We start from the raw sequence: 25586 nt of genomic DNA, 5'->3' as shown, positions 1-25586 counted from the left end.
AGGCGAATGGGTGCTTGCCCCCTCACCAAGAGGGCCCCCGGGGCAGACTGCCTCCCCCCCCCCCACACCTCAAATCTAGATCTGTTGGCCAGTGCTTGGAGGGATACTGTGGGTTTAGCCTGTGTATCCAGGTGCATTGTGGTATATTTATTTATTTTTATTCAATTTTCTGGCCTATCCTCCCAGAATGGGTTACAAACCAGGTACTTCAAGCATTTTCACTGTCTTCCCAGCAGGCTTCCAGTACCTGGGGCAGTGGAGGATTAATTGACTTGCCCAGGGTCACAAGGAGTAGTGCGGGGTTTGAACCCACAACCTCAGGGTGCTGAGGCTATGGCTCTAACCCCTACACCACACTTTTCTATTTGTAATAGTTCAGCAGAGAGCAAAATTACAAAGAGGGTGTCAAAAAAGCCAGGAGTGGCCTTGAGTCTCCCTCCAGAGATGAGATCATTTATCTGCTCTGCCTAAATTATGGGTTCTAACCCTGTACTTATGGCACAGCGGCCAGTCAGGTTTTCAGGATACCCACAATGAAAATGAATGAGATACATTTACATACAATGGAGGCAATGAGTGCCAACTTATCCCATGCATATTTGTTGTAGTTATCTTGAAAACCTGACTGGCTTGAGAATCCTCGACCTAAATGACAGGGAACAAACAAACAGTAATCTAATTAAGCTACATCAATATGAGAGAATCATGGGAGATAAAATTTTTCCCATCTCCTTTTTTTTTTTTTGTTCAAAATTTTTTATTTAATTTTCCAAAATAGAAATAGCAAATAGTCAATATAATCAAATAATTACATTAGACCTCTGCACGGGAACGGGGATCACGGGAATCCTGTGGGTCCCGCGGGGATCCTGCGGGCATCCCCCTGAGGTCAACGGGACTCCCATGGGGTCCCCTCCCAGGCCCACAGGACTCCCACGGGGTTGGACCCGGCGTTTCTATCCTGAGGCCTACCTGAATTCCGGTCTGGGTCCGGCGCTGCACTGAGCTCCCGATGAATCAGCAGCAACAGTCTCTTGTCACATAGGCAGTGAGCTCAGCACGTAGGCACACAGAGTCTAATTCAGTAGCATAATTAAATGAAATAACTACTTCTGAAGTTTATAAGGACGGGCAGGGACGGGTTTGATTTCTGTCCCTGCGCAACTCTCTAATTACCATCCAGGATATACAAGATAAACATATCAATTGTATGATAATACAAATATGAATAATGTTAGAGGTAAAAAACCCCCAAGATAAAATAGAATGTGGTAGAAAAAAAAAGATAGAAAAAGAAAAATAAAAGCAGACAAAATCCATATGGCCCATGCAGTCTGCCCAGCCATTTCTTCCTCTCCTGATATTAGAGATCCAACATACTTGTCTCAAGCGTTCTTGAATTCAAATACACTTTTTGGACCCGATTCTAAAAACGGTGATGTAAGTTTGGCAGCGGTAGATGCCCTACCGCCTCCTAACAATTGTTATAATTGGCTTTGGTAATTGACTGTGCCATTAAAAACCCCCAATTAAAAACTCATTTAAAAAAGGTAGGTGTTGTAATCGAGTCCACACAAAGCTGCCTAGGGGGACCTAAGGTCAAAGTATTGTTTATTGTAGAGAGCTTCTATACTGCTACTAACGACTGGCGAGTCAATTCAGAGCGGTTTGCAAGAGCTTCTGTAGAGGTGTTACAATACATGGGCTCTATACAGAGTTGCAGGGGCTTCTGTAGCAGTGTTACAATACCGAGTTATTACGACCGGCATAATTATAGCATAAATCAATCATCCTACTTACGTTACCGGCACATCGATCGTCCTACTTATTTGCATATGTTCATACCAAATCAATTGTCCTACCTATAATCACATCTAATATTAAGTTTACTATTGCAGCTAATACACACCTCCTAAGGAACTTTATTCAAGTAAATATAGTCTATATACATGTACAGTAAAACCTTGGTTTGTGAGCATAATTCGTTCCAGAAGCATGCTTGTAATCCAAAGCACTTGTATATCAAAGCGAATTTCCCCATTGGAAATAATGGAAACTCAGACGATTTGTTCCACAACCCAAAAACTTTAATACAAAATACTATACTTACTTGTATCCACCTTAAACCGCAAGGTAATGGCAGAATAAAAATCACTAATGTAATGGTGTAATTTATTGCAAGACCTCACTCATTTAGAACAGTCACTACACTCCTGCAGCGTCAGAGAGAGAAGAACCGTCGGCTCAGTTGTGATGTGTGAATACTGTATGTACTTGTATTGCAAGACATTGCTTGTATATCAAGTTAAAGTTTAATCAAATGTTTTGCTTGTCTTGTAAAACACTTGCAAACCAAGGGCTAGATTCACTAAGCAAACCGATCGTGTACCAATCGGTTTGCGAGCCCAATGTGACCCGATTTCCCTCCAACCCGATTCACCAACTCCTGTAGCGATCCAATCCCGAAACTCCCATGCAAATTAGTAAAACCCCAAGCAAAATAGCTAAGCGATTGATTCTCTAACCATTGCTTGGCTATTTTGAATCGGGTTTTACTATTGTCAAACCTGACTGCTGCAGACCTGTCGGTTACTGAGTTACCGTTGATTTGTAGCAAAAAACAACTCGGAAATGTGAAAAGCCAATAATATTGAAATAAACACTTTCACCAATGCAATAGAATGGAATGTCACAAAGATCAGTGCTGCTGCAGTTTCAATATAGGGAGTGTCAAATGACTGGAGTAAAAAGCCTCAGATTGGAACCCTTCCACCACCACAATGGTGGTCCAAGGTGGTCAGGCGAACACCTCACTGGCAAAAAACCTCCAGACTAACTCCCAATAATAGTAAACTTGAAGCAGGGCTGTTGTGCAAAAGATAGAGGAAAAATCCACTTATCTATTTTCGATCGGTACACCAACGATGGCCAGCGTTTCACATATCTGCTGCCTCAGGGTGTAGAACAATCCGATCACACTTTAAGCTGGACGCAAACCGCATCTCAAGATCAAAAGACCACTGAGTTACCGACAGGTCTGCAGGTTTTCTGACAGGCCTGACTGTCTTTTTTTTATTCATTTTTTTTTTCCATGGCACAGATATTTTGCATTTCAGGCAGGGAAGATGAATTCCTGGATATGCCCTTGGATTGTTCAGTCTCAATCTTATTTTAAATTTAGGAAACTATTGAAAACTTATCTATTTGATAAATACATATGTTAATTTTTAACAATATATTAATGATGATGATTTTTTTTTTTTTTTAAATAGGTATATGTATCTTATTGAATTGTATTTCTTCACTGAAATGTTTGTTTCTCTTGCTGTAAACCGTCCAGAACTACTGGTAGGGTGGTATACAAGAAAATAAATTATTATTATTACATTATTAAAATTATTATTGTACATAAAATTTGCATGACATTTAGATTTTTACACAGTACAAAATTATGGTTGCAGTAGAAACCGTATGCACAGACGTCCATGTGTGGCTCAGTCATGAGTTTTTCTGCATTGGACCCTGAGTCCTGGACATTAGTACTGCTTTATTAAGACAGATTTCCTTATATGTCTGGATTCTGTTTGTGTTCTGCAAGGTTTAGTTATTGGAGCTCTGAAAGAGTCCTCTCTCCACCATAATCCTCACTAACTTGTGAGAGATGGTATTACAGGGGCCTATTTAATCCAAGATACACCACTGCAGCTGCCTTTTCATTTGGGGTGAGAGGGTGATATTGTCAATGGGGTTTGGTGTGTGGTCTGTGTTTGAGGCAGCAGCCACAACCACCTCTTAACTAGCAAAATTGCCTGGAAAAATAAAAAATAAAACAAAAATGAAAAATGCTGAAGACAATACAAGAAACTAAACAAAATGCAATATATTTATTTTTTTTTTGCTTGCACATCCCCAATTCCTACCTGGGTTGTAGCTGAGGGTTTCAAGTTCCAGTGTTGAAACACTAGATTCTCAGTTGTTCCCTGGTGCCTGATATTACCTTCCCTGAAATCTATTCACATCACACTTGCCCACTTGACAAGCAACCTTTGGAAACAGCTCCACTCTGCAATGCTGTTCTAAAACTTAAAAAAAAACAACAAAAAAAACCCCCTCCTGCAGCTTACTCTTCACACACTCGGCCAATCTTACTTCAGGGACCCAGTGAGTGCCCCATCAGTGAAATCACTTGGCAGACAGGTGCCTTCCTTTCAGGACATCTCGCTTCTCTGATTGCTACCTAATTGGAACAAGGACACTAGTTTTTGAAAAGGGAGCATCTTTTATTTATCTCTACCTCTGAGGTCTCTGGCGGAGCGCTAACTGCACTCGAAGGTCAGTGGCAAAGGAAATGCATGTGAAACAATTCAAAGGGGTCCAGCCAAATGCAATCAGATGATGCACTGTTCTAATAGCTATCTGCATGACAAACCTTGCCTTAATTTGTATTGCGGTGCCATTCCAGCACCACAGTGAAGCTCAATGGCCCACTGTTCTCTGGAGCTCTCGCTTCTGCCAGGCACTGCAGCCGGCAGGGATAATATATAATGGGATAGGAGGGGGGGTGGAGGCAAGGGATATCTGACCATCTATTATTATAATGATTTATACTTGGAAGATAAAAACACTCTCATAAAGCAGGCATGTTTTAGAAACAAGTACATTTTGTTGCAAATGAGCATGTATATATATATTCATATAGAGTGCAGGAAAGTGAATTTCTGAAATGTAACTGCTCTAAATAATGACTCTATAGGTACTATATGTTCACAGTATGTGCGTACATATATATAAAACCGCATGAATCCAGTAGTGTGTGTAAAGTTGAATGTTTTAACCTCCCTGCTCTGCACCATTGTATTGCACTGCAGTTGCAGACAGAGCACTTACTAAGCTAAAATTGGAAAGTGGGGGGTATGGTACAGCTGACAAGCTTCTCAGTTCACCAGCCTGAGCGGCATTGCATTCCCATATAAATAGCAGGTGCTATTAACCTTATCTCTGCACCCTTCCCCCGTCATTAAAACCTAGAATGCCCTTGAAATATACCTCGGATATATTTATGCTGATGCAAACTCCAGACTTGAGTCGTTTCTGTGTGGCAAACGAAAGCGGATCAGGACAAATTGGTCCACCCGCTTTGCCCAGTTATTCAGACCCTACTGGCAGAAAGCTCAGTTGTCAGTCACAGAATGTGACCACCTGCAAGAGTGCTCTTTATCCTGGGCAGTCTCTTTTTTTTTTTTTTTTGGCTCCTTCCTTTGAATCTCCTATTCTGGGTTGATTCCCACTTATTTCCATCTAGTACCCGCTTTCCCGCCTAATCACAAAAGTTTTCTAATAATCTAAATATCTAGCAATATTAGGCTGGTCATTTCCCAAATATCCATACCACTAGGTCCTGTGCAACTGTCAGAGAGAGTCCCCAAAACAAGGGTTCCACCTCAGAAGATCCAGGAGAAGCTGTAAGCAGGTTCCCTTCTTCCAAGATAATTAGGATTTTATATACCGCCCATCAAGGTTATCTAAGCAGTTTTACAATCAGGTACTCAAGCATTTTCCCTGTCTGTCCTGGTGGGCTCACAATCTTATCTAACGTACCTGGGGCTGTGGAGGACTAAGTGACTTGCCCAGGGTCACAAGGAGCAAGTGGGATTTGAACTCATAACCCCAGGCTGCTGAGGCTGTAGCTTCAACCACTGTACCACACACTCCTGCACTTCCTTATGTCCCCTGAATAGTGAGGGATGCCTGGACTCTATTTATACTTGAGTTCCCACTAGGTTCTCTGGTAGAGAATGACACGGTGACAAAATTCATCACCACTGACCCGCAAGCTTTGCTTTGAAGAATGCTGGTGTAGAAGGACTGAAGAATGACAGTCTCTGGTATCCAGAGCAGATATTGTGATGTCATAATGCCTCATTCCACCAGTGCCTAAGAGCCAATCACATTAGTGATGTCACAATGGCTTCATTATTCTTGGCTCACATAAGAATCAGAGTCTGAATGGCCACAACCACTGACCCTCAAGCTTTGCTTTGAAGAATGCTGGTGTAGAAGGACTGAGGTTGAAACAGACACTACAGAATGACAGTCTCTGGTATCCAGAGCAGATATTGTGGTGTCATAGTGCCTCATTCCACCAGTGCCTAAGAGCCAATCACATCAGTGATGTCACAATGGCTTCATTATCCTTGGCTCCCATAAGCACAGCCACTGACCCGCAAGCTTTGCTTTGAAGAATGCTGGTGTAGAAGGACTGAGGTTGAAATAGGCACTAGAAAATGAAATGGGATTATTTCCCGCAGTTATCTGCGGGGACGGGAACGGTGATGAATTTTATCACCGTGTCATTCTCCATTCTCTGGGTATTACAGTATCTGCAATCTGTCAGACTCGGCTGCTTCCTGTGACCCTGGGCAAGTCACTTAATCCTCCACTGCCCCAGGTACATTAGATAGACTATGAACCCCCCGGGACAGACAGGGAAAGTGCTTGAAGTACCTATATGAAAACCGCATTGAGTTTGGCATAATACAAGTCCCAATCGCCTCTCTGTTGTGAATGTATTGGGTTAGAGAGCTAATATCAGTATTTCTGTAGTACGACAACAGAAAAATTATTCATTAATGTGGCTGCAATTTATCAATGCATTTTGGTGTAAGGGCTTGGATGGCTCTGTGGATCTCCAGGTGCTTTCAAAGCCTTTCACCTCTAGGTCAACTGGTTTAAATCCAACACACATTAGGAGTGTCAACAATCCAGTATCATTGAAAGCCATTCTGAAATGGATTGATTTAGATTAATCTATTTTAAGGTAGATAGATATCCAAAAATGCTACCACACCTTATCCTGATTAGCACTTTTATTAGCAGGCCCAGCAGAGAGGGCAAAGGTTGAGGAGGCCTAGAGGCTGAATTACCGTGTCATCCGAGGGAGCCAACTTTTCAAAATGATTTTGGGGTGGTAAACCCAACAGAAACTGCTCTTCCCTATACACAGTCGATGAGTTTTCTCAATAATGGTGGAGGGGGTGCACAGCACCTATAGCAGGGCTAGGACATGTTGGTAAAGCCGTGAGAGGAGGTGTGCAGTGCTACGGCCAGTGCTCGAACTGTTCTGTGCGTGAATGGAAAACGTTAAGACTCTAAAGTGCTGCCAGACGACCACTTTCACCAGCAATAAATTCGCTAGTTTCTTTTGTAATGTAAAATCTTGCTAAATACAGGGTGCCCACAAAAACACTCCTTGATTTTTAAATGGTTACAAAATCAAAACTTATTGGACTATGTTTATAAACAAGATGACGACAGCAAATACAAATTTGCACGGTTAGCAAGATCTTACCCAATCGCTTGCACTTTCACCCTTGTAAGCTGCAATTGGCACAGAAGTTACATCCTTCAGACAATGCAATGTGGCAAAATGACCAGGTATTCCTCAAGTGGCCCCCGAGATCACCGGACATTACTGTTTGTGGCCTTTTTCTTTGGGGGTACGTGAAAGACAGAGTGTACGTACCTCCACTACCCGCAACTATGGATGATCTGCAGGAACGCATCACCGAAGCTATAAACGTGATCACACTGGATATGCTTCGGAGATTCTGGTCCGAGCTCGATTATCGCATTGATGTTTGCTGAGTAACAGGTGGGGGCCATAGGTGTCGGAATGGGGGTGACCACAGGGGCCGGGGCCTCCCCCAAAATTTAGCCCTGGTGGTCCAGAGGTGCAGCGGGCAGGAGCAAGCTATCCGCGCTCCAGCCCGCTGCTAACCCAGTGGATGGCGGCAGCCTCAGGATGCATTTTCTTCTGCCGCTCAGCAGCAAAGAGCACGAACGCGCTTTGGCACTCCTGCTCGGCGCTGAGCGGCTTTTTGACTGGCTCCTGCGAATTCTCTCAAATTGCAGGGCTAAATTTGGGGGGAGGCCACGGCCCCTGTGGCCACCCCCGTTCCGACACCTATGGCCCCACATGTTACTCAGCAAACATCGATGCGATAATCGAGCACAGACCAGACTCTCCGAAGCATATCCGGCATGATCGCGTTTATAGCTTCGGTGATGTGTTCCTGCAGATCTATAGTTGCGGGTAGTGGAGGTACATACACTCTGTCTTAAACGTACCCCCCAAAGGAAAAAGCCACAAACAGTAATGTCCAGTGATCTCGGGGGGCCACTTGATCACCTGGTCATTTTGTAGGAGGGCAGGGCAGGGTGCAGAGTATGATAGAAGGGATAGAAGGGGGCTGGGGGCTGAGTCTGACAGGGGGGGAGGGAAGGGGCTGGTTGCAGTACCTGACAGGGAGGGAGAGAAGGGGTTGGGTGCAGAGCCTAGCAGGGAGAGGCTGTGTGCAGCCAGAGATTGGGAAAGATGGTTTGAAAACCAAAATCACCAGACAACAAAGATAGGGGAAATGATTTTATTTTCAATTTAGTGATTGAATTGTGTCCGTTTTGAGCAATTACATCTGCTGTCTATATTTTGCACTGTTAAGGAAGAAATGCATTTGTTTCTATTTCTCTGGGGTTGTACTGCATGCAGAGTCTTGAATCTTAGAGTTTCGTTTATATATATTAGTACTTTTAGTTTGTGGTCCCATATTTGCATAGGGGTTATCTGTGTTCTGTTAGGAGTGAATGTTGAGAAGCATATGTACAATGTGCTTTGTGTAGTTTAATTTTGTGGTTAACCATTATGTATTGTTAATAAGATTATATTGTGTGTGTGTGTGTGTGTATATATATATATATATGAAAAATGAATGGAAAATGTATTACAATTAGTACTATTATGGGGGCGGGGTCTGGGGCCAGAGCTTGCAGGGCCCCCCAAATAAAAAAACATTCCGCTGCCTATGGGTGGGGCACACATCGAATGTATGTAATTAAAAGATACTATATGAAATTTTATCAGTTGATGAAACTGTAGCTCACAGGTGAAAGAATAGTCCAATACGTTTTGGTTTTGTGACCATTTAAAATCAAGGAGTGTGTTTGTGGTCACCCTGTACTATAAAAAAAAAAAAAATGAAAACATGCAACAAAAGACGCTTCAACTAAACATGGTATTTTTTATTTTAGGGAAAAGAAAATCTTGGAATCTTGCTTGGTCTGCGCAACGGTGTAACTTCCTTGTTTTTCTTTTTAACAGGTTTTAATTCCCTAAGGATCTGTGCTTTATGGTGCTAATCGACCAGTATGGGGGTTAAAGCAGCGTTACCGCCCTATGAGTTGGGGTTCTATGCCCTGATCTTGACTTGTGCTCTCATTTACTCTTTAAATGACATCTTTGTGGTATCTAGAGGTAGGTGGTGTCCAAATCTCAAGAGGTTGTATCATAAATGCGTATTCTTGCTGCATCGTACCAACTAGTTAGTAACAGTATGCTATAGTAAACCTTTAATTTGTGACTTTTGTTGATTTCCGAGTGATATTTTATATGCTATGAATATGTTCCTGCTTCCGATTCACTTTCTTTTCCTATGGAAGAGGGAGGATAAAGATTATTTAGAGGAATCGGAGATACTCGTATCTTAATTGGATAATTGTTTAGCAATACAAGCCATTAAATATGGTCTGATGCATTCCACCTACGTCTCCTTCCCGTGCTCTCTCTCGACCAGTTCCAGTTGAGCTGGACGTCCAACAGAGGAGGCTTTAATATTTTTGTGGCCCAGAAGTTAAGAGAAAAAGAGACTACCATGGGCACACAGATATTGTTCATTCATTTTGTACAGGCCACAGTACAAAAATGGGATTATAAAAGAAATTTTGGGGTCTATGTTCAAATGGAGTTATCTGGGCAGGAGAGCAGCACCTACCTGTATAAGTCCCACTGCTGGGTCAAACTTGGATATTTCAGCAGAACATACCTGGATGGTGCTACTGAACATCCGAGCAGACTGTTTTGGCACTATTAGAGAATGACATGGGGGACAAATTTTTCCCCATCCCCGCAGGGTCTTGATTTCCCCGTCCCTGTGAGTTTTGTCGCTGTCCCTGCCCCCATTCCTGTAAGCTCTGCCTTAACTGCACAAGCCTCAAACACTTATGATTTTAAAGTGTTTGAGGCTAGTGCAGATGAGGATAGAACTTAGGCACTGGTGGAATGAGGCATTATGACATCACAATCTGAGCTCTAGAATGTTGCTACTTATGATTTTAAAGTGTTTGAGGCTTGTGCAGATGAGGATAGAACTTAGGCACTGGTGGAATGAGGCATTATGACATCACAATCTGAGCTCTAGAATGTTGCTATTTATGATTTTAAAATGTTTGAGGCTTGTGCAGATGAGGACAGAGCGTAGACATTGGTGAAATGAGGCATTATGACATCACAATCTGAGCTCTAGAATGTTGCTACTTATGATTTTAAAGTGTTTGAGGCTTGTGCAGATGAGGATGGAGCTTGCAGGAATGGGGCAGGGACAGGAAAAGAACTCAACGTGATGGGATGGGAAAATGAGTTCCCGCGAAGACAGGGAAAAATTTGTCCCCATGTCATTCTCTAGGCACTGTGTCACAGGTTTTATAAACGGCATCTGAAGTTAGGTGCCTAGGTCGGCGTGCCTAGCCAATCCAGGAGCCTAACTTAATTTTTTTTATTAGCTTCATAAGCACTGTTAATGAGCAATAAAGAGCTTAGACCTGGAAAAAATTAAATTTATATGGGTGACGGCACCTAGTCTACAGCGCCTACCATAAAGTAGTCATGGTTAAGGGTGGATAATGGGCAGATCTTGGGTGTGTTTTGCGTCTAGGTACCTAACTTAGGTGCTGGTATTTAGGCCAAGAAAACCCTGGCATAAATATGGTGGGGGGGTGGAATGCCTAAGATTTTGACACCTACCAGCGTCTAAGTCCAATTTAGGCGCCACTAGGTGCAATTCTATAAACGGCACCTGAAGACCGACGAGCGCTATATGCCACGTTCCTTGGTGGCTATGTTTTAGGCACCATTTATAGAATCGGGGCCTAGGTGGGTAATTCTCTATATTCTCTAATGTTAGATGCCAGGATGATGTGCACTAAGGACTAAATGTGTCGCAATCTAAGGAAAGGTACCGTCAAAAATGACAAAGACTAGGGGGGACACTCGATGAAGTTACAGGGAAATACTTTTAAAACCAATTGGAGGAAATTATTTTTTCACTCAGAGAATAGTTAAGCTCTGGAACGCTTTGCCAGAGGATGTGGTAAGAGCGGAGAGCTTAGCTGGTTTTAAGAAAGGTTTGGACTCGTACTTACTCAATGGAAAGATTTCACTAACGTTTCTCATAATGAATGGAGGAATACATTATGTCTATATGCCAAATACGAAAAAAATCGCAGCGGAACGGCGTTGTTCACTAGCCAGATTTGAACAAATGTGGTTGCCTCTACTTGCCTCCCTTGAATCTTCTTGATCTGATATGTCCCACTGTAGTCCCCTGTGAACCTACTTCTATTGCTAATACCGACACATTTGCTCATCTTGATAACAACATTATTAATTTACTCTGCTTGAGTATTGCTCTTTACAAGCCTGACCAGTTTATCTCTCTTTTTTTTTCTTTTCTTTTTTTTTTGACGGTTGTTGTTGGGGTAGGACGTTCCCTACCCTAGATTTTCTTTTTGTGGTAATAATGGTCACATTGTATTAATGTTACTGATATCGGCTTTGTTTATTGGTCATTGTTACCCAATTGTTGTATATTTTACAAAATTCTTCAATAAAGATGATTGAACTAAAAAAAAGAGAAAGGTTTGGACAAGTTCCTGGAGGAAAAGTCCATAGTCTGTTATTGAGAAAGATATGGGGGAAGCCACTGCTTGCCCTGGATCGGTAGCATGGAATGTTGCTACTCTTTGGGTCTTGGCCAGGTACTAGTGACCTGGATTGGCCACCATGAGATTGGGCTACTGGGCTTGATGGACCATTGGTCTGACCCAGTAAGGCTATTCTTATGCCCTTATGCCTTAGTGCACACTTACTTGAGAAACGAGGCAATGATGTCCTTTGGGTTCTGTTTGTAACTAAAAATTGTTGTTAATTGGAGCGGTATATCTCTGGCAAATGAAATGATAGCAAGATATGGGTTGCTGCATTTGAATCAGCATCTTCCTGATTACTTAGCCGGCTGAATAACTCAATTTCTAAGACTCCGTTCCTTTTCATAGATTATGACACAAATGACTACTTCTACTACTCCTATTAATTATTTCTAGAGCTCTACCAGATGTACGCAGCGCTGTACATAGTCGCGAAGGAGGCGGTCCCTGCTCGAATGAACTTGCAATCTAATCGAGCAAAACAGACGAACAGGATGCCAGGGTAGGGGGGTTGCAGTTAGCGGGGGATGGTTAAACTGATGGCTAAGGTGATGAGCAGAGGAAGAGGGTTAAGGGTTGATGATAGTCTCGAAATGCGGGCTTTCGGTTTATTTTTGAACAAGGGAAGGGGCATGACACGTGGCCTCGGGTAGTCTGTTCCGGGCTTACGGGGCAGCGAGGTGAAAGGAATGAAATCTGGAATTGGCAGTGGAGGAGAAGGGTTTAGATCAGTGGTCTCAAACTCGCGGCCCGGGGGCCACATGCGGCCCGCCAGGTACTATTTTGAGGCCCTCATTATGTTTATCATAATCACAAAAGCAAAATAAAAGTTTCTTGATCCTATGTCTCTAGCTATAAATTACAATATTATTATTAGGACTTAGCCAAAAGGAAAGATTTATAAACTATAAACCTTGTAACCCATTCTGAGCTACTGGGAGGATGGGATAGAAATTGAATTAAATAAAATAAAGAGTTTTACCTCATGCAAAATTGTCATTTCTTTAATAAGACATTAACTATTTTTTTTCTGAGGCTCTACAAGTACCTAAAATCCAAAATGTGGCCCTGCAAAACGTTTGAGTTTGAGACCACTGGTTTGGATTATCTGAAGAACGGAGTTCTCAGGGAGATGTATAAGAAGAGACGAGAGAGGAGAGATACTGAGGGGCTGCAGAATGAATCCACGTGTATGTTAGTAATAGGAGTCTGAACTGTATGCAAAGGTGGCTAGAGAGCGAGGTTGGCAGAAGATGAGTTGTGCACAGAAGGCAGGGGGGAGAGAGGCAGTTCAGCGGGAGACCTTGAGGTTGGCAGCAGTGCCCGGTTCAAGGTGCCTACCAGAAAGTAGGCAGGGTTAGGAGTGATTGTGGGCATGTTTTACATGTAGGCGCCCGTTTTGGACTTGGGCACGCTCGTTTAGACCGAGAAACCCCTGGCACAAATATGATGTGCCTAAGGTTAGGACGTCCATCGACGCCTAAGCCCGCTTCAGAAACCACTGGGTGTGATTCTATAAAGTACACCTAACCTTTTATAGACTTGCACCTAAAGGGCCACACTGTTTGGCACCTAGGTTTAGTATAAACTTTTTATTCACCAACATGAAAGATATACACAGAACAGAGAGAACACAATCATTTTCTCAGTACAATACCACAATACAGATGAACATGGTAACACCCAACTAGAAATCCCAGATATCAGCGAGAGTCCAGGCCTGTACTCTGATAGCCTGGAGCCCTCCAAATCCATACTAGACACAACCCCCCAACCGCTCCCTCCCAACACCCCCACCCCCAAAACCCCACCCTCAACCCACTGGCAAGACAGGGGCAACTGGCTTCCGCAAGCGATTGACCACCTGGCTCTTTATCACAGGGGGCAAAGTATCCAAATAAGAAGCCCAAACAGACAGAAAAAGCTTGCTCCGAGATCCAGAGAACCGAGCGGACATGGACTCCCAGTCCATTAAAAGATGCAATTTATTGCGCCAATACCAGATGGTGGGCGGGGAGTCCTGAAGCCAATGAGTAAGAATACATTTCATTCCCACAATATAGCCCTTACGAATGAGCTGGCTATCCCCTGCAGAAAGGCCGCCTAAATAGCCCTCCGCCAAAAAAATAGTCCCTTCCACCGATGAGGGGAGCCGATAACCTACCAAAGATTCCAAATAACAGCGGACCTCCATCCAAAAGGCAGAAATTGAACTACACAGCCACACCCCATGTGCCAAAGAATTATCAACCCGGTGACATTTCAGACAAATAGCCGTAGGGGCACATCCGAAATAAAAGGCCCGCTGCTGCGAGACATATCCCCGATGTAAGACCCGAAAGTGACATTCCCGGAGCTCGGCGCTCTGCACCACCCGAGGTATCCGGCGCACCAGAGGAGCCAAGGACGCCACCCGCGGGCGACATCCCAGGTCCCGGGCCCAAGATGCCAAAAGCCGCTGATAATCCCTCTGAGGCTGCAGAGCCACCAATCGGCGATGATATTGAGAGATAGAAAGCCAATCCCACTGAGCATCAAAGAAAAAGTCGCGTACAGTGATAGCAAAAGACTGGGTCAAGGAGTCCCTGGGCAAGGAGGCCACATAATGTGAGAGCTGCATATAAGCAAACCGATCCGTCGCACCCAAAGACCAGGACGCCTGGAGAGTCAAAAAAGGAACAGCGCTACCATCCATCTGGAGAAACTGCTCCAAAGTTCGGAGTCCCTTCCTCGCCCACCTTTTGAAAACAACATTGTCCTGTCCCGGACTGAAGGCCGCATTGCCCACTATGGGCAGCATAATAGAGCTAAAAGGCGAGTGACCCCACATCCGCGAAACACATCTCCAAGCCCGACGAAGCGGCTCCACCAAGCAGCTACGGGCCCCAGGCCCCAATCTCACCTTCCCGTCCCACTGTAAAAGATAAGGCAGAGCCCACGGAAAAAAATAATCAACCTCCAACTCCCGATCAGTATGCTGAGAGCCAAAAAAGAGCCAATCCCGGACATGCCGAAGCAAGCATGCCAAATTATACAAACGAATCGAGGGAAGACCCAAACCTCCCTGTGCCCAGGACCCCTGAAGGAAAGAACGATGCATTTTACCTTTCTTACCCCCCCAGCAAAATGAAATCACCAGTCTCTGAAGACCCAAAATATCTTTTTCCAAAAGAAAGAATGGAAGCGTTTGCAGGACAAATAACCATTTCGGGAAGATAATCATGCGAAAAAGATGAACACGGCCCATCAAAGAAAGCGGGAGATTCAACCAGCGCCGTAAAAGCCCCTTAGTTCCCTGCAACAAATGATCAACATTCAAACGGTAAAGCGCAGAGACATCCATAGACAACAAAATACCAAGGTATCGAAAAGAGGATCCCGCCCAGCGCAAAGGAAAATCCGGCCCCCATTCCACCCGCAAAGATTCCGGAGACGCCATAGCCTCCGACTTCTGCTTATTTAAACGGAAACCAGAAAAATTCCCATACTCACGAAAACACTCCAAAAGAGCAGGGAGGGAGGCCCGAGGATCCGTCAAATAAACCAAGAGGTCATCGGCAAAAGCCGCCAGTTTAAAATGATGAGCCCCCACGACCATTCCCATAATGTCCGGGTTATCCTGCACATCCCGAATGAGAGGATCCAGAGTCAGGACAAACAACAAAGGTGAAAGGGGGCATCCCTGGCGAGTACCCCTACAAATTGGAAAAGGATCAGAAAGGGTATCATTGGCCCACACACGGGCCACCGGGTTTTCATAAAGAGTCCGCACCGCCTGAATGAACCAGGGGCCGAGACCGTACACTCGCAGGACCTCGAACATAAAGCCCCAATCCACCTGGTCAAAGGCCTTCTCGGCGTCAAAGCTGATCATCAAAGAAGGCACCTGATCCTGTGCGGTTCGCTCCAAAGCCGCCAATATACGGCGGACATTCTTAGCAATCGCACGGCCCTTCACAAAACCCACTTGCTGATCAGAAATAAGACTCGGGAGTACCAAGGCAAGACGGGTGGCCAAAACTTTAGCAAAAAGCTTAGCCTCAAAATTCAATAAAGAGATCGGTCTGTACGACTCGGGTCTAGTCGAATCCTTCCCAGGTTTCAACAGAACAATAATCTGTGCTACATTCAAGTGGCGAGGGAGCTCCCCCAAACCGACCGCCTCGTTAAACACCGAAGCCAACAAAGGCGCCACCTCAGCTCGCAATATCTTATAAAACTCGCTACGTAGCCCATCCGGGCCAGGAGACTTACCCAAAGCGCTAGCCTGGATCTCCCGCTCAATCTCCCCTGCAGTAACCTCCGCCTCCAACTGCTCCCGAGAGGAAGCTGAAAGAGTCGGGAGATCCCGTCCAGCCAAATATACCTCCCCATCTAGCAGAGGGTCAGAGGGAGCAGAATACAAGTTCTCAAAGAAATCCCGCAACTCCCTGTTGATGTCTCCATCAGTATGCACGATCTCCGAGTTCCGCGTCTGAAGAGAAGCAATACGCGAACTACCCCGCTGCTGTCGAACTAGCTTTGCAAGAAACTTACTACTCTTATTCGCAAAACGATAAAGATGATACCTATAATGCTCCATAGACCGACGAGCATGTTGATGTAACAGAGAGTTAAGCGCACACTGAGCCTCCAACAATCTAGCCCTATCCGGGAGTGCCCGAGTGGTGCCGTAGCGTCGACGGAGAGAAGAAACCAGTCTCTCCAGCCGAAGCAGCTCTCGCGTGCGCGCTTTACGCTGAAAACTAGCATAGGAAATAATCTCACCCCGAAGGACCGCCTTTGCCGTCTCCCAAGCCAACGAAGGAGTACCAAAATGAGCTGCATTGGTATCCTGAAATGAGCGCCACCGGGCTACCAGATGTTCGTGAAATTTACTATCACGATATAGGTGGCAAGGAAAGCGCCAACCCCGAGGGGTCCCCGGCGTCCGAGATAACTGCCATACCAACGCCACCCAAGCATGGTCCGATACCTCAATAGGCCCCAGCGTAGACTCTACGACCTCTGCAAACACAGAGCGGGAACAGAGAATATAGTCTATACGAGATAAGGAAGCATGGGCCCGAGAAACGTGAGTGAAATCCTTCTCCAAGGGATGCAAGACCCTCCAGGCGTCCACCAAGTCAAGGGAGGCACAAAGAATCTCAATTCCAGTAGCAGATTTCCGAGACTCCCTCCCCACCCCCGACGATCTATCCCAAAGAGGATCCGCCACCTCATTGAAATCCCCCCCCCACCAACAGGGGAACATCTCCATAGACCGACAAAAGGTCTGCTAAATGATGAAAAAAACCCACGCCCGGGCTATTGGGAGCATAAAGGTTGCAGAGAATGTAAGGTTTAGAGTTCAAACTAACCGAGGCTATCACATACCTACCCTCCGGGTCCCTAAGGACAGTCTGTACCTCCAAATGAAGATGTTTACCCACCAAAATAGCCACTCCAGCCCTCTTACCCAACGCCGGGGAATCCAGGACATCCCCCACCCACCAGGTGCGCAGTTTGGCATGCTCCGCAGCAGTCAAATGCGTCTCCTGCAAAAAGGCCACGTCCGCCCGGCTCCTCCGCAGCTGTCGAAGCACCTTCTGTCGCTTTATTGGGGAATGAATGCCCCCCACATTCCAAGATAATAACTTAAGGGACATAAAAATGAAACAAAAATACCCAACAAGGAATCAAAAAATTCAAAAGCCCAGGAAGAGGCGTCCCAGCAAGTCCCCCTCCTAAGGCCACAGTCCTGCGGAAGCCAGTGCCTGCGGTCACCATGGAACAAGAACAACAACCCTCCCCACCCCACCCTCCCCTCCCCCCCAACACCAACCCACCCCCACCCACCACCCACCCCAACCCAACCCCCAAACCCAACCAGACCAATCCTACCCCACTAAACTCCTCCCATCCCATCCACCCCAACCCTTCTGGTCCCCACAGGAACCCAATCACTACAGACGCCCCCTCCACAGAAACCCCCCCAAAATAGCGAAGAGAACTGGACAAACCCCCAAGAGCAACCTAGCAGAATTAGAACCCATCTCCCGATCTCAAGACAGCCTCATATAATGCCTCAGTGTCCCAGGAAGGGCCCCCCGACCCAAAGAAACCTAATCCCAGACCCTATCCACCCCCTAATATCCCTTGAACATGAAAAACCAAGAACCCCAAAACTCCTACTCAACCGGAACCCCAAAACCCCCACTCTAACTCTCCTCCCCCCCTCGCATCAGACACTCCACCAACCACTCGTCCCCATGCACGCCCCTCACCCCAGTCAACAAGCTCAACAACACCCGCTCCAAAAGATGGATCCAGGCCACCGTCCACCCAACACAGCCTGGGCCGTTTAGGGGTAGAGAGAGGCCCCGTCCACCCGTAAGAAACAAGAAAGCCCCACACATCCAAGGGCCTGGAGACCACTGAAAGTCAAAAGCACCGAAGCTGAGCAGCGCCCCAGTCAAAGACCGAAGTCCAACCAAGGTCCCAGCCAAATCCAAGAAGGAGTCCCAAGTTGTAGTTGAGCCAGAAGAATGAGGAGCTCCGAAGAGAGAAATCCAGCAGAAGTCCAGGGACACCGCGGCATCTGGAAGCACAGAATCCGAGCGGTGCCACCATCAAAGACATAGCCGCACATGGCCATCTAAGGACCTGACAAAGATCCAAGGAGGAGACCATAGTTGCACCAACTCCAGAAGAAAGAGTGTCTCGGAAGACCGGCAGCTATCAAGCCGGACCAGCAGTAGAGGAGATCACACCAGCGGCACTAGTAGAAGGCAGGTCCACATTCCACGCATCCAACATGCTCTGCGCCTCCGCTACGGTAGAACAAAACTGAGTAGTGCCATTGTGATGGACCCTCAACCTCGCCGGGTAGAGGAGGGCGAAGCGAACATGGCGAGCCGCCAGCGTAGAGCACACCGGAGCAAATGCCCGCCGTTGCTGAGCCACTTTTGTAGAATAGTCCTGAAAACAGAGCACCCTGCCGTTTTGATAGGTGAGAACGCGCTCGCCCCGAGCCGCCTGAAGAATAGACTGTTTGTGAGCATAGTTCAAGATCTTTGCTATTACCACCCGTGGCCAGGCCTGATGAGCTGAACTGAGACCCAGGCGATGCGCCCTCTCGATACGAAGCGGGCCGAGATCCGCAGGAAAGGTAACGGAGGCAGCTAACCAGGCTTCCAGCGTGCCTCTCAAGTCCCGCTCCGCTACAGCTTCTGGAAATCCGATAAAACGCAAATTGGACCGGCGTGATCTATTTTCCAGGTCCTCAATGCGATCCTCGAGAGCAGAAATAAGGCGCTGCTGTGTTGTCTGGACATCCTCCACGTGCTGCAGGCTATCCTCCACATCGCTCACCCGCTGCCGGAACGCCGCCGTCTCCTGGCCCATAGCATCCAGCGAAGCCTGGACCACCACCAGCTTGTGATCCAACGGCAGGAGCTTTTGTTCCAACACGAGCTCCATCGCCGCCGTAACTCCGGCCGTGATTTCAGTTATCCAAGCCGGCCCCCCCGTAGCTGCTCCAGGACTCGGCGGCGCCGCCATCTTGAGTTCCCCTTGCTTGCCGCGGTCCTTTTCTCTGCGGGCCGACTTCAGCGACATGCCCCTGCACAAGCCGCCCGAAGCTCGCCCACAGCGACCGGAGAGGGGGGAGATATCGGATGGTCCGGTCCGAAGGCTCAATGACAGAGAATGCCTGTTAAGGGAGGAGAAGCTGCGAGGGGCCACGGGAGAGCGAGACACAGACCAGCTCTCAGGGCCAGATCACTATCCCTTCTAGAAGTCCCCAGGAACTCCGTTTGAAGCGAGTCCAACCTCCCCTCTCCTGATCTCCCCCCGTTTCATGGGCAGGAATGCTCCCTTGCTGACCACTGTAGCTGCGATCCCGGGACTGCTGCTGGACTCGGCGGCGCCGCCATCTTGGCTTCTCCCTGCCTGCCGCGGTCCTGTTCTCTGCGGGCCGATTCCAGCTACACGCCCCCGCGAAATCGGCCCGCAACTCACCCACAGTATCCGGGGGAGAGGAGGCAGCGGAGGGTCCGGTCCAGGGCTCAAAAGCCGAAGGATACCCGACAAGGGAGGGGAATCTGCGAAGGGCAGCGGGAGAGACACAGACTAGCGTCTGTCCCGCTGCATGGCGTCACGTGATCTCAAGGCACCTAGGTTTTAGGTCCAAGGAATCGGGCCCTTAGAGGGAAATTCTGCTAAGGGCTGCCCAAAGTTAGGTGTCTAGATCGTGCCTAACTTAAATGATGCGATAATTGATCACGCCATTAAAAGCCAATTGGAACTCAATTTTTTTTTTTAAAAACCTGGGTGCTTCAAGGTGCCTCCTAGGATCAGCAATGAGGCCCGGGCACGTAGCTGTGCTTAGTGATGCCGCATGGTCTAAGTAGGTTTGTTTAGGGGCAGAGATGGCCTTAGGTGTCGCTAAGCGCTGCTAGCTGCGATTCTACGATGAACCTAGGCAACGGAAATGTAGTAGGGTTATCAGATGTCCAGGTCGCACATGTCCTATTTTTTTTTAGAGATGTCCGGACAGCTTTTCAAAATCCGGCCCTTTGTCCAGGCTTTGAAAAGCTTCCTCTTCAGATCTAATCTAATCTAATCTAAACCTTATCATGTCGGGAGGGGGCATTGGCGCATGCACGGATGCCCGACTGACCAATGAGAACAGGCTGGGGGGAGGGGGGAGGCTGGGGCATGGCATGGGCATAACGGGGTGTGGATGGGTGGAACTGGGCGGGCCTTGGGATGGGTCTATGGGTCCGGGTTTTACGCAAGTAAAATCTGGCAACCCTAAATGCAAGCCTCTAAAACTCTGGCCTACGTTACCAGTGCCTAAGTTGAGTTGAGTGTGGCAAAGAGACGGCGAGGGTTGGCTCTAAGAGAGTTAGTTAGATGGTTGTAGTAGTCTTGTTCTCCCACATCCTCACTTGGTAAAGAAAGTAATAACAAAAAAATGTGAGCCCATAGATTTTACCTCTTTACAAAACATATACCCCCTCTTCTAAGAAACCGTGCTAGCGGTTTTTAGCGCAGAGAGCCGCCGCTGAATGGCCCGCGCTGCTCCCGATGCTCATAGGAACTCAATGAGCATCGAGAGCAGTGCAGGCCATTCAGCGCACCTCTCTGCTTAAAAAATGCTAGTGCGGTTTCATAGAAGAGGGGGGGATAGTGTTCTCTCTACCCTCATTATCCGAACCTATCTCTCAGTTCTTGACTTCTTTCTATATCACCCTGGCATTCCGGGTAGTGGGGCAGAAGTTTTCATTACTTGCTACTGCTGTTTTGGCATCATTTTCCAAAATAGCATCAATTGACCCCCATACTCTTCTTTGACCTCAGCAGCTGGCCTTCATCTGGGGACTGTCATTTTATAATGTCAAAGAAAAAAACAACAACCCTGCAATAGGGGTTACTAAACTCTAGTACCACAGTCTAGTGACTACTGTTGAAATTTTCCTGTGGCAAAATGGCACTTTAGTGAGGAAATCCCTCTGTGAATTACTGTAAGTCAAAATAATGAAGTTTCTGTAGCTGGGCATTGTCAGAAAGTGTTTCCTTATTCTTTGGCCCTTCTTTTGTAGATAATATGAATCGGAAGACCTTCCGAGAAAATGTAAGGTCTGGATGGCATTACTTTGGTAGGAAAATGGTAAGTTTCACGATGCAGTACATTGCTGTAGATTGTAATGCCCCCTCCCTCCCCCCCCTGAGTGTCATAAGAACATAAGAATAGCCTTATTGGTTCACACCAGTGGTCCATCAAGGCCAGTAGCCTGTTGTCACAGTGGCTAATCCAGGTCACTAGTACCTGGCCAAAACCCAAGGAATAGCAATATCTCCCATGTCTCTCTCAATAACAGACTATGGACTTTTCCTCCAGGAACTTGTCCAAACCTTTCTTAAAAGGCATTTTCTCTTTGTACACTTAACAATCGGTTTCAGCTTGGAATGTTCTAGTCCTGTACAGTGGATGTAGGAGAGCATTTGGTCACTGTCTTTATTTTTGCTTTGGGGGCATGTGATTTATAATAATATTTTAAGAAGGTGTCAGCTCATTTTTAGGCAGCTGGACCACTCAACTATCATCACACGGAATACATATCGCACATATAGAGTATTGAACACTTCCCTATTAATAGACAGGTTGGGCTAGCAAAAGTATAGACTGTGGAACAGCGATGTCAATTATCACGGTTTCAACCATTAGAACATAAGAGAAGCCATGATGAATCAGACCAAGAACCATCAAGCCCAGATCACACGTATATATTTTGCAGATCCTAAAATGTAGATCTGTTTCTTATAGTTAATTCCAAGAATTAAGCCATGACTTTCTAAACCTCTTTTGAATGCTTGACCATGTCTTTCAGTTCTCCAGCAACAGACTCCACAGCCTAGTTATGTGTGAAAAATGTTCAATGTTTTTTTTTCAGTCTGCTGGTCAGTTTTATGGGGCGTTCTTTTGTTCTAGTGTTTTCAAAGGTTAAACTATAACATAATAACCTAATATTTTATTTGTGTATCGCACAATGCCTTTTGGTTCTAGGCGGTTAGAGAAGGAATACAGCGAAGACAGACATTAACAATGATGGGAAACAGAGCAGAAAGAATTGTTAGCATTAAAATATCTATTTCATAGATATTCCTAAATTTACAGATACCATCCCTATTTAGCCCTTCCACCCCACTCGTGATTTTATAAACTCTATCTTGAACGTCCGTAAACTGCTTTTGTCCATGGGCATATTGTCGGCATAATCGGTTATGCTGCATGCGTCTGGTAGCGCTATAGAAATAATTGATAGTAGTACGGTTGTCAACAGGGTTGACTGGGTATTCTTGTTCTCCACTCTCCACTCTATGGGCTTTCAAGGGGCATTTCTCTCTGCTTTGAGAGCCTTGTACTCCTACGCCTCAGGTGTGCCTCTTGGTGAATGAGGTCCATGCAACCCCCTTTCCTGGTTGCTAGGGTTAAGTGATGAGGGTGTCCTTTATCACCCTTACTATTTGGGTTGTCTTTGGAGCCCTTGTTGCGTACTCTTGTGGCTAGTAGTTCCATCTCGGGGGGTCGCGGACTCCTCACTTCAGGTTAAAGCCCTGGCTTGTGCAGATGGCCTGTTGACGGTGTTATCAAATCCTAGGACTTCTCTTCCTGCTCTGATTTCTTGCTCATGGGGCTCTTTCTGGCTTTTTTCTCAATCTCCATAAATCTAAGGCTCTCCCTTTGCTTCTCGAAGTAAGAGAGAAATGGGAGGGGGACTTTCCATTGCAATGGATGAATCACTCCTTTAGGTATCTTGGGATAGTAATACCAACTCAGCTGTCTACATTATATGATGTGAATGTGCCCTGGTTACTGTCTGAGACTAATGTAAAACTGACCTTATGGAGGGCCTATCCTTTGTCTCTGTTGGGCCATGTTCATTGATTTAACATGATTTTGACTCCAAAATGGTTATATGTGTTTCAAATGCTTCCTTTATTTCACAAAGTAAAAGATGAAAAGAAATTACACTCCATCTTACAATCTTATCTTTGGCAAGGAAAGAAAGCATGTCTTCCCATAGCTACTATCCAGACCCCCAAGCACTCGTGGGGTTTGGGACTTTTGAACATTCGCTATCTGACTGTAGCCTGTGCTATGCGGCATGTTAGTGACTGGTACAGAACTTCGCAGGATTTTTCAGCAACACCTATGGAACTTTTGTTAATGGGCCCTCCATCATATGGGCCTCAGCCCTCCCCCTGGTGCTTCAATTGTCTCATTTATTGCCTACTGTAATGTCTGTTTGGAGATGGCTTTGTAAGTGGCAAGGGTTTTCTGCATCAGTGACTCCTTATCTATTTGCAGCAACCCTGCCTTCCCTTCTGGCCATTTGAGTTCTACTTTCCATTGCTGGTGGTCTCTGGGCATCTGTTACTTGTCTCAGGTACTCACTGATGGAGGGCCACATGAAGTCTTTTGCAGATCTTCAACAGGAGTATTCTTTGGCACCTAAGGATATCTTTTCATATCTTCAGCTTCGGCATTATATTAAAAGTCTGCACTTGACTGAGGATGTCCAAGATGAGTTAACTTCTTGTTATACCCTGGGAGCTCAACTCAAGGTCCCGTTGCGATTTCATCATAGATATCTACAGGACTCAACTACAGAACTCTATTATAATAAATATGTGCTGGCTTGGAATGTAGACCTATCTATCCAGCTGTCTGTAGCAATTATTTAAAAAAAAATATGTTCTGGACTTTACTTCAGTGATGCCTAATGTCCTGCATTGGGAGCAACATTATTATTATTTTTTTTATATAATTCTTTATTCATTTTATAACTTACATCACGTACATCAACATTGGTATTAACATTTTAACATAGATTTATCACTTGAAATTCTACAATTAATCTTATCAAATTAAATTTATCCCCTTCCCTCCCATCCTTTTATATTTCATAAAAACATTTTCCAATAATAAATACCCCCCTCCCCCGCCCAATTTCTGTTTGTACTAATCAGGGAAGAAAAATATAAACTCATTCTTTACAATAATCTGATAATGGCCTCCACACATCCTGAAATTTATTAAAGTTTCCTTTTTGAATGGCTAATGTTCTTTCCACTTTATAAATATGGCATACCGAATTCCACCAAAAACTAAAGTTCAATCTATTCCAACTTTTCCAATTAAGTGTTATTTGTTGTATGGCAACTCCTATCAAAATGAGCAATAATTTATTATTTGTAGAGGATATTTGACTCTTAGCTCTCATCTCCATGCCAAATAATATTGTATCGTAGGATAATGCCACATGATTTTCTAATAAACAATTTATTTGACTCCAAATTGATTTCCAAAATTCCATAATAAATGGACAATAGAATAATAAATGGTCTAAAGTCCCTGCTTCAAGATGACAATGCCAACATCTATCAGACTTAGAGCTATCTAATTTTTTTAAACAAACAGGGGTCCAGAATGCTCTATGCAACAGGAAGAACCATGTTTGTCTCATAGATGCAGACATTGTACATCTCATCCTCCAAGACCAAATACGTGGCCATTGAGAAGCAGAAATTTGATGTTTAATCTCAATGCTCCAAATGTCTCTAAGACCTGTCTTTGGTTTTTTATTCATGAATCCAGATATTAATTTGTACCACTGCGCAGCCTGGTGTCCCAGGAAGTCCATCTGAAAGCATAATAACTCTAAACTATATTGATTATTAAGATTTTTCCATTCAGGGAACCCTGCCTGAATGGCCTGTTTCAGTTGTAACCATTTATAATTTTGTGATTTATCAAGACCAAATTTGTGTTGCAACTGTGAAAAATAAAGCAGTTTACCATTAGATATAACATCATCTAAAGTATTCCTGCTATTATCCAATGCTTCCAAACGACCTTAAATCTGCCTATTTTGATCTTGGAGTTAAGCCATATAGTTTGATTTGTAGTTTTTTGTATTGGGATAGGTGTTAAATTATTAACATATCTTATAGTTTTCCATGTATCTATTAATATTTTGTTTTCTTTGTACAACCTAGGCATTTTAATGCTAAGAACATGATACAGCCTTAAAGGAAACAGGAGCTGCCATTTCAACCTCAGCCAATCTGGGAGCTTTTCCATGAGTTCTGGGAGGACCCAATACATAACTAAAACTAATACCTCTCTGTGCACACTTTATAACTTATACTATAGACCAGTGTTCAATGTTCTACACACTAGCCCAATCCCAACTTAAATGTGATACAGTTCTTATGCTAAG

The 25586-nt window shown here is 45.2% G+C and overlaps 1 protein-coding gene across 2 annotated transcripts in view; it reads left to right on the top strand.

The window, feature by feature from the left end:
• HHATL (hedgehog acyltransferase like) overlaps positions 1-25586 on the top strand; it is an 89783-nt gene that overhangs the window by 9480 nt on the left and 54717 nt on the right. Inside the window, exons 1-3 of one of the 2 annotated variants that reach the window (XM_033931791.1) lie at positions 4051-4332; positions 9155-9307; positions 21402-21469. In XM_033931791.1, the coding sequence (XP_033787682.1) occupies positions 9202-9307; positions 21402-21469 (174 nt within the window). In that variant the 5' untranslated portion in view covers positions 4051-4332; positions 9155-9201. Of the gene's footprint in view, positions 1-4050; positions 4333-9154; positions 9308-21401; positions 21470-25586 lie in introns of those variants that run through there. The other variant, XM_033931790.1, reaches the window with a different exon arrangement.

This window comes from Geotrypetes seraphini, chromosome 2 (genome assembly GCF_902459505.1).
Source record: "Geotrypetes seraphini chromosome 2, aGeoSer1.1, whole genome shotgun sequence".
NCBI classification, from domain to species: Eukaryota; Metazoa; Chordata; class Amphibia; order Gymnophiona; family Dermophiidae; genus Geotrypetes; species Geotrypetes seraphini.
This window is presented reverse-complemented; position numbering and strand designations above follow the sequence as displayed.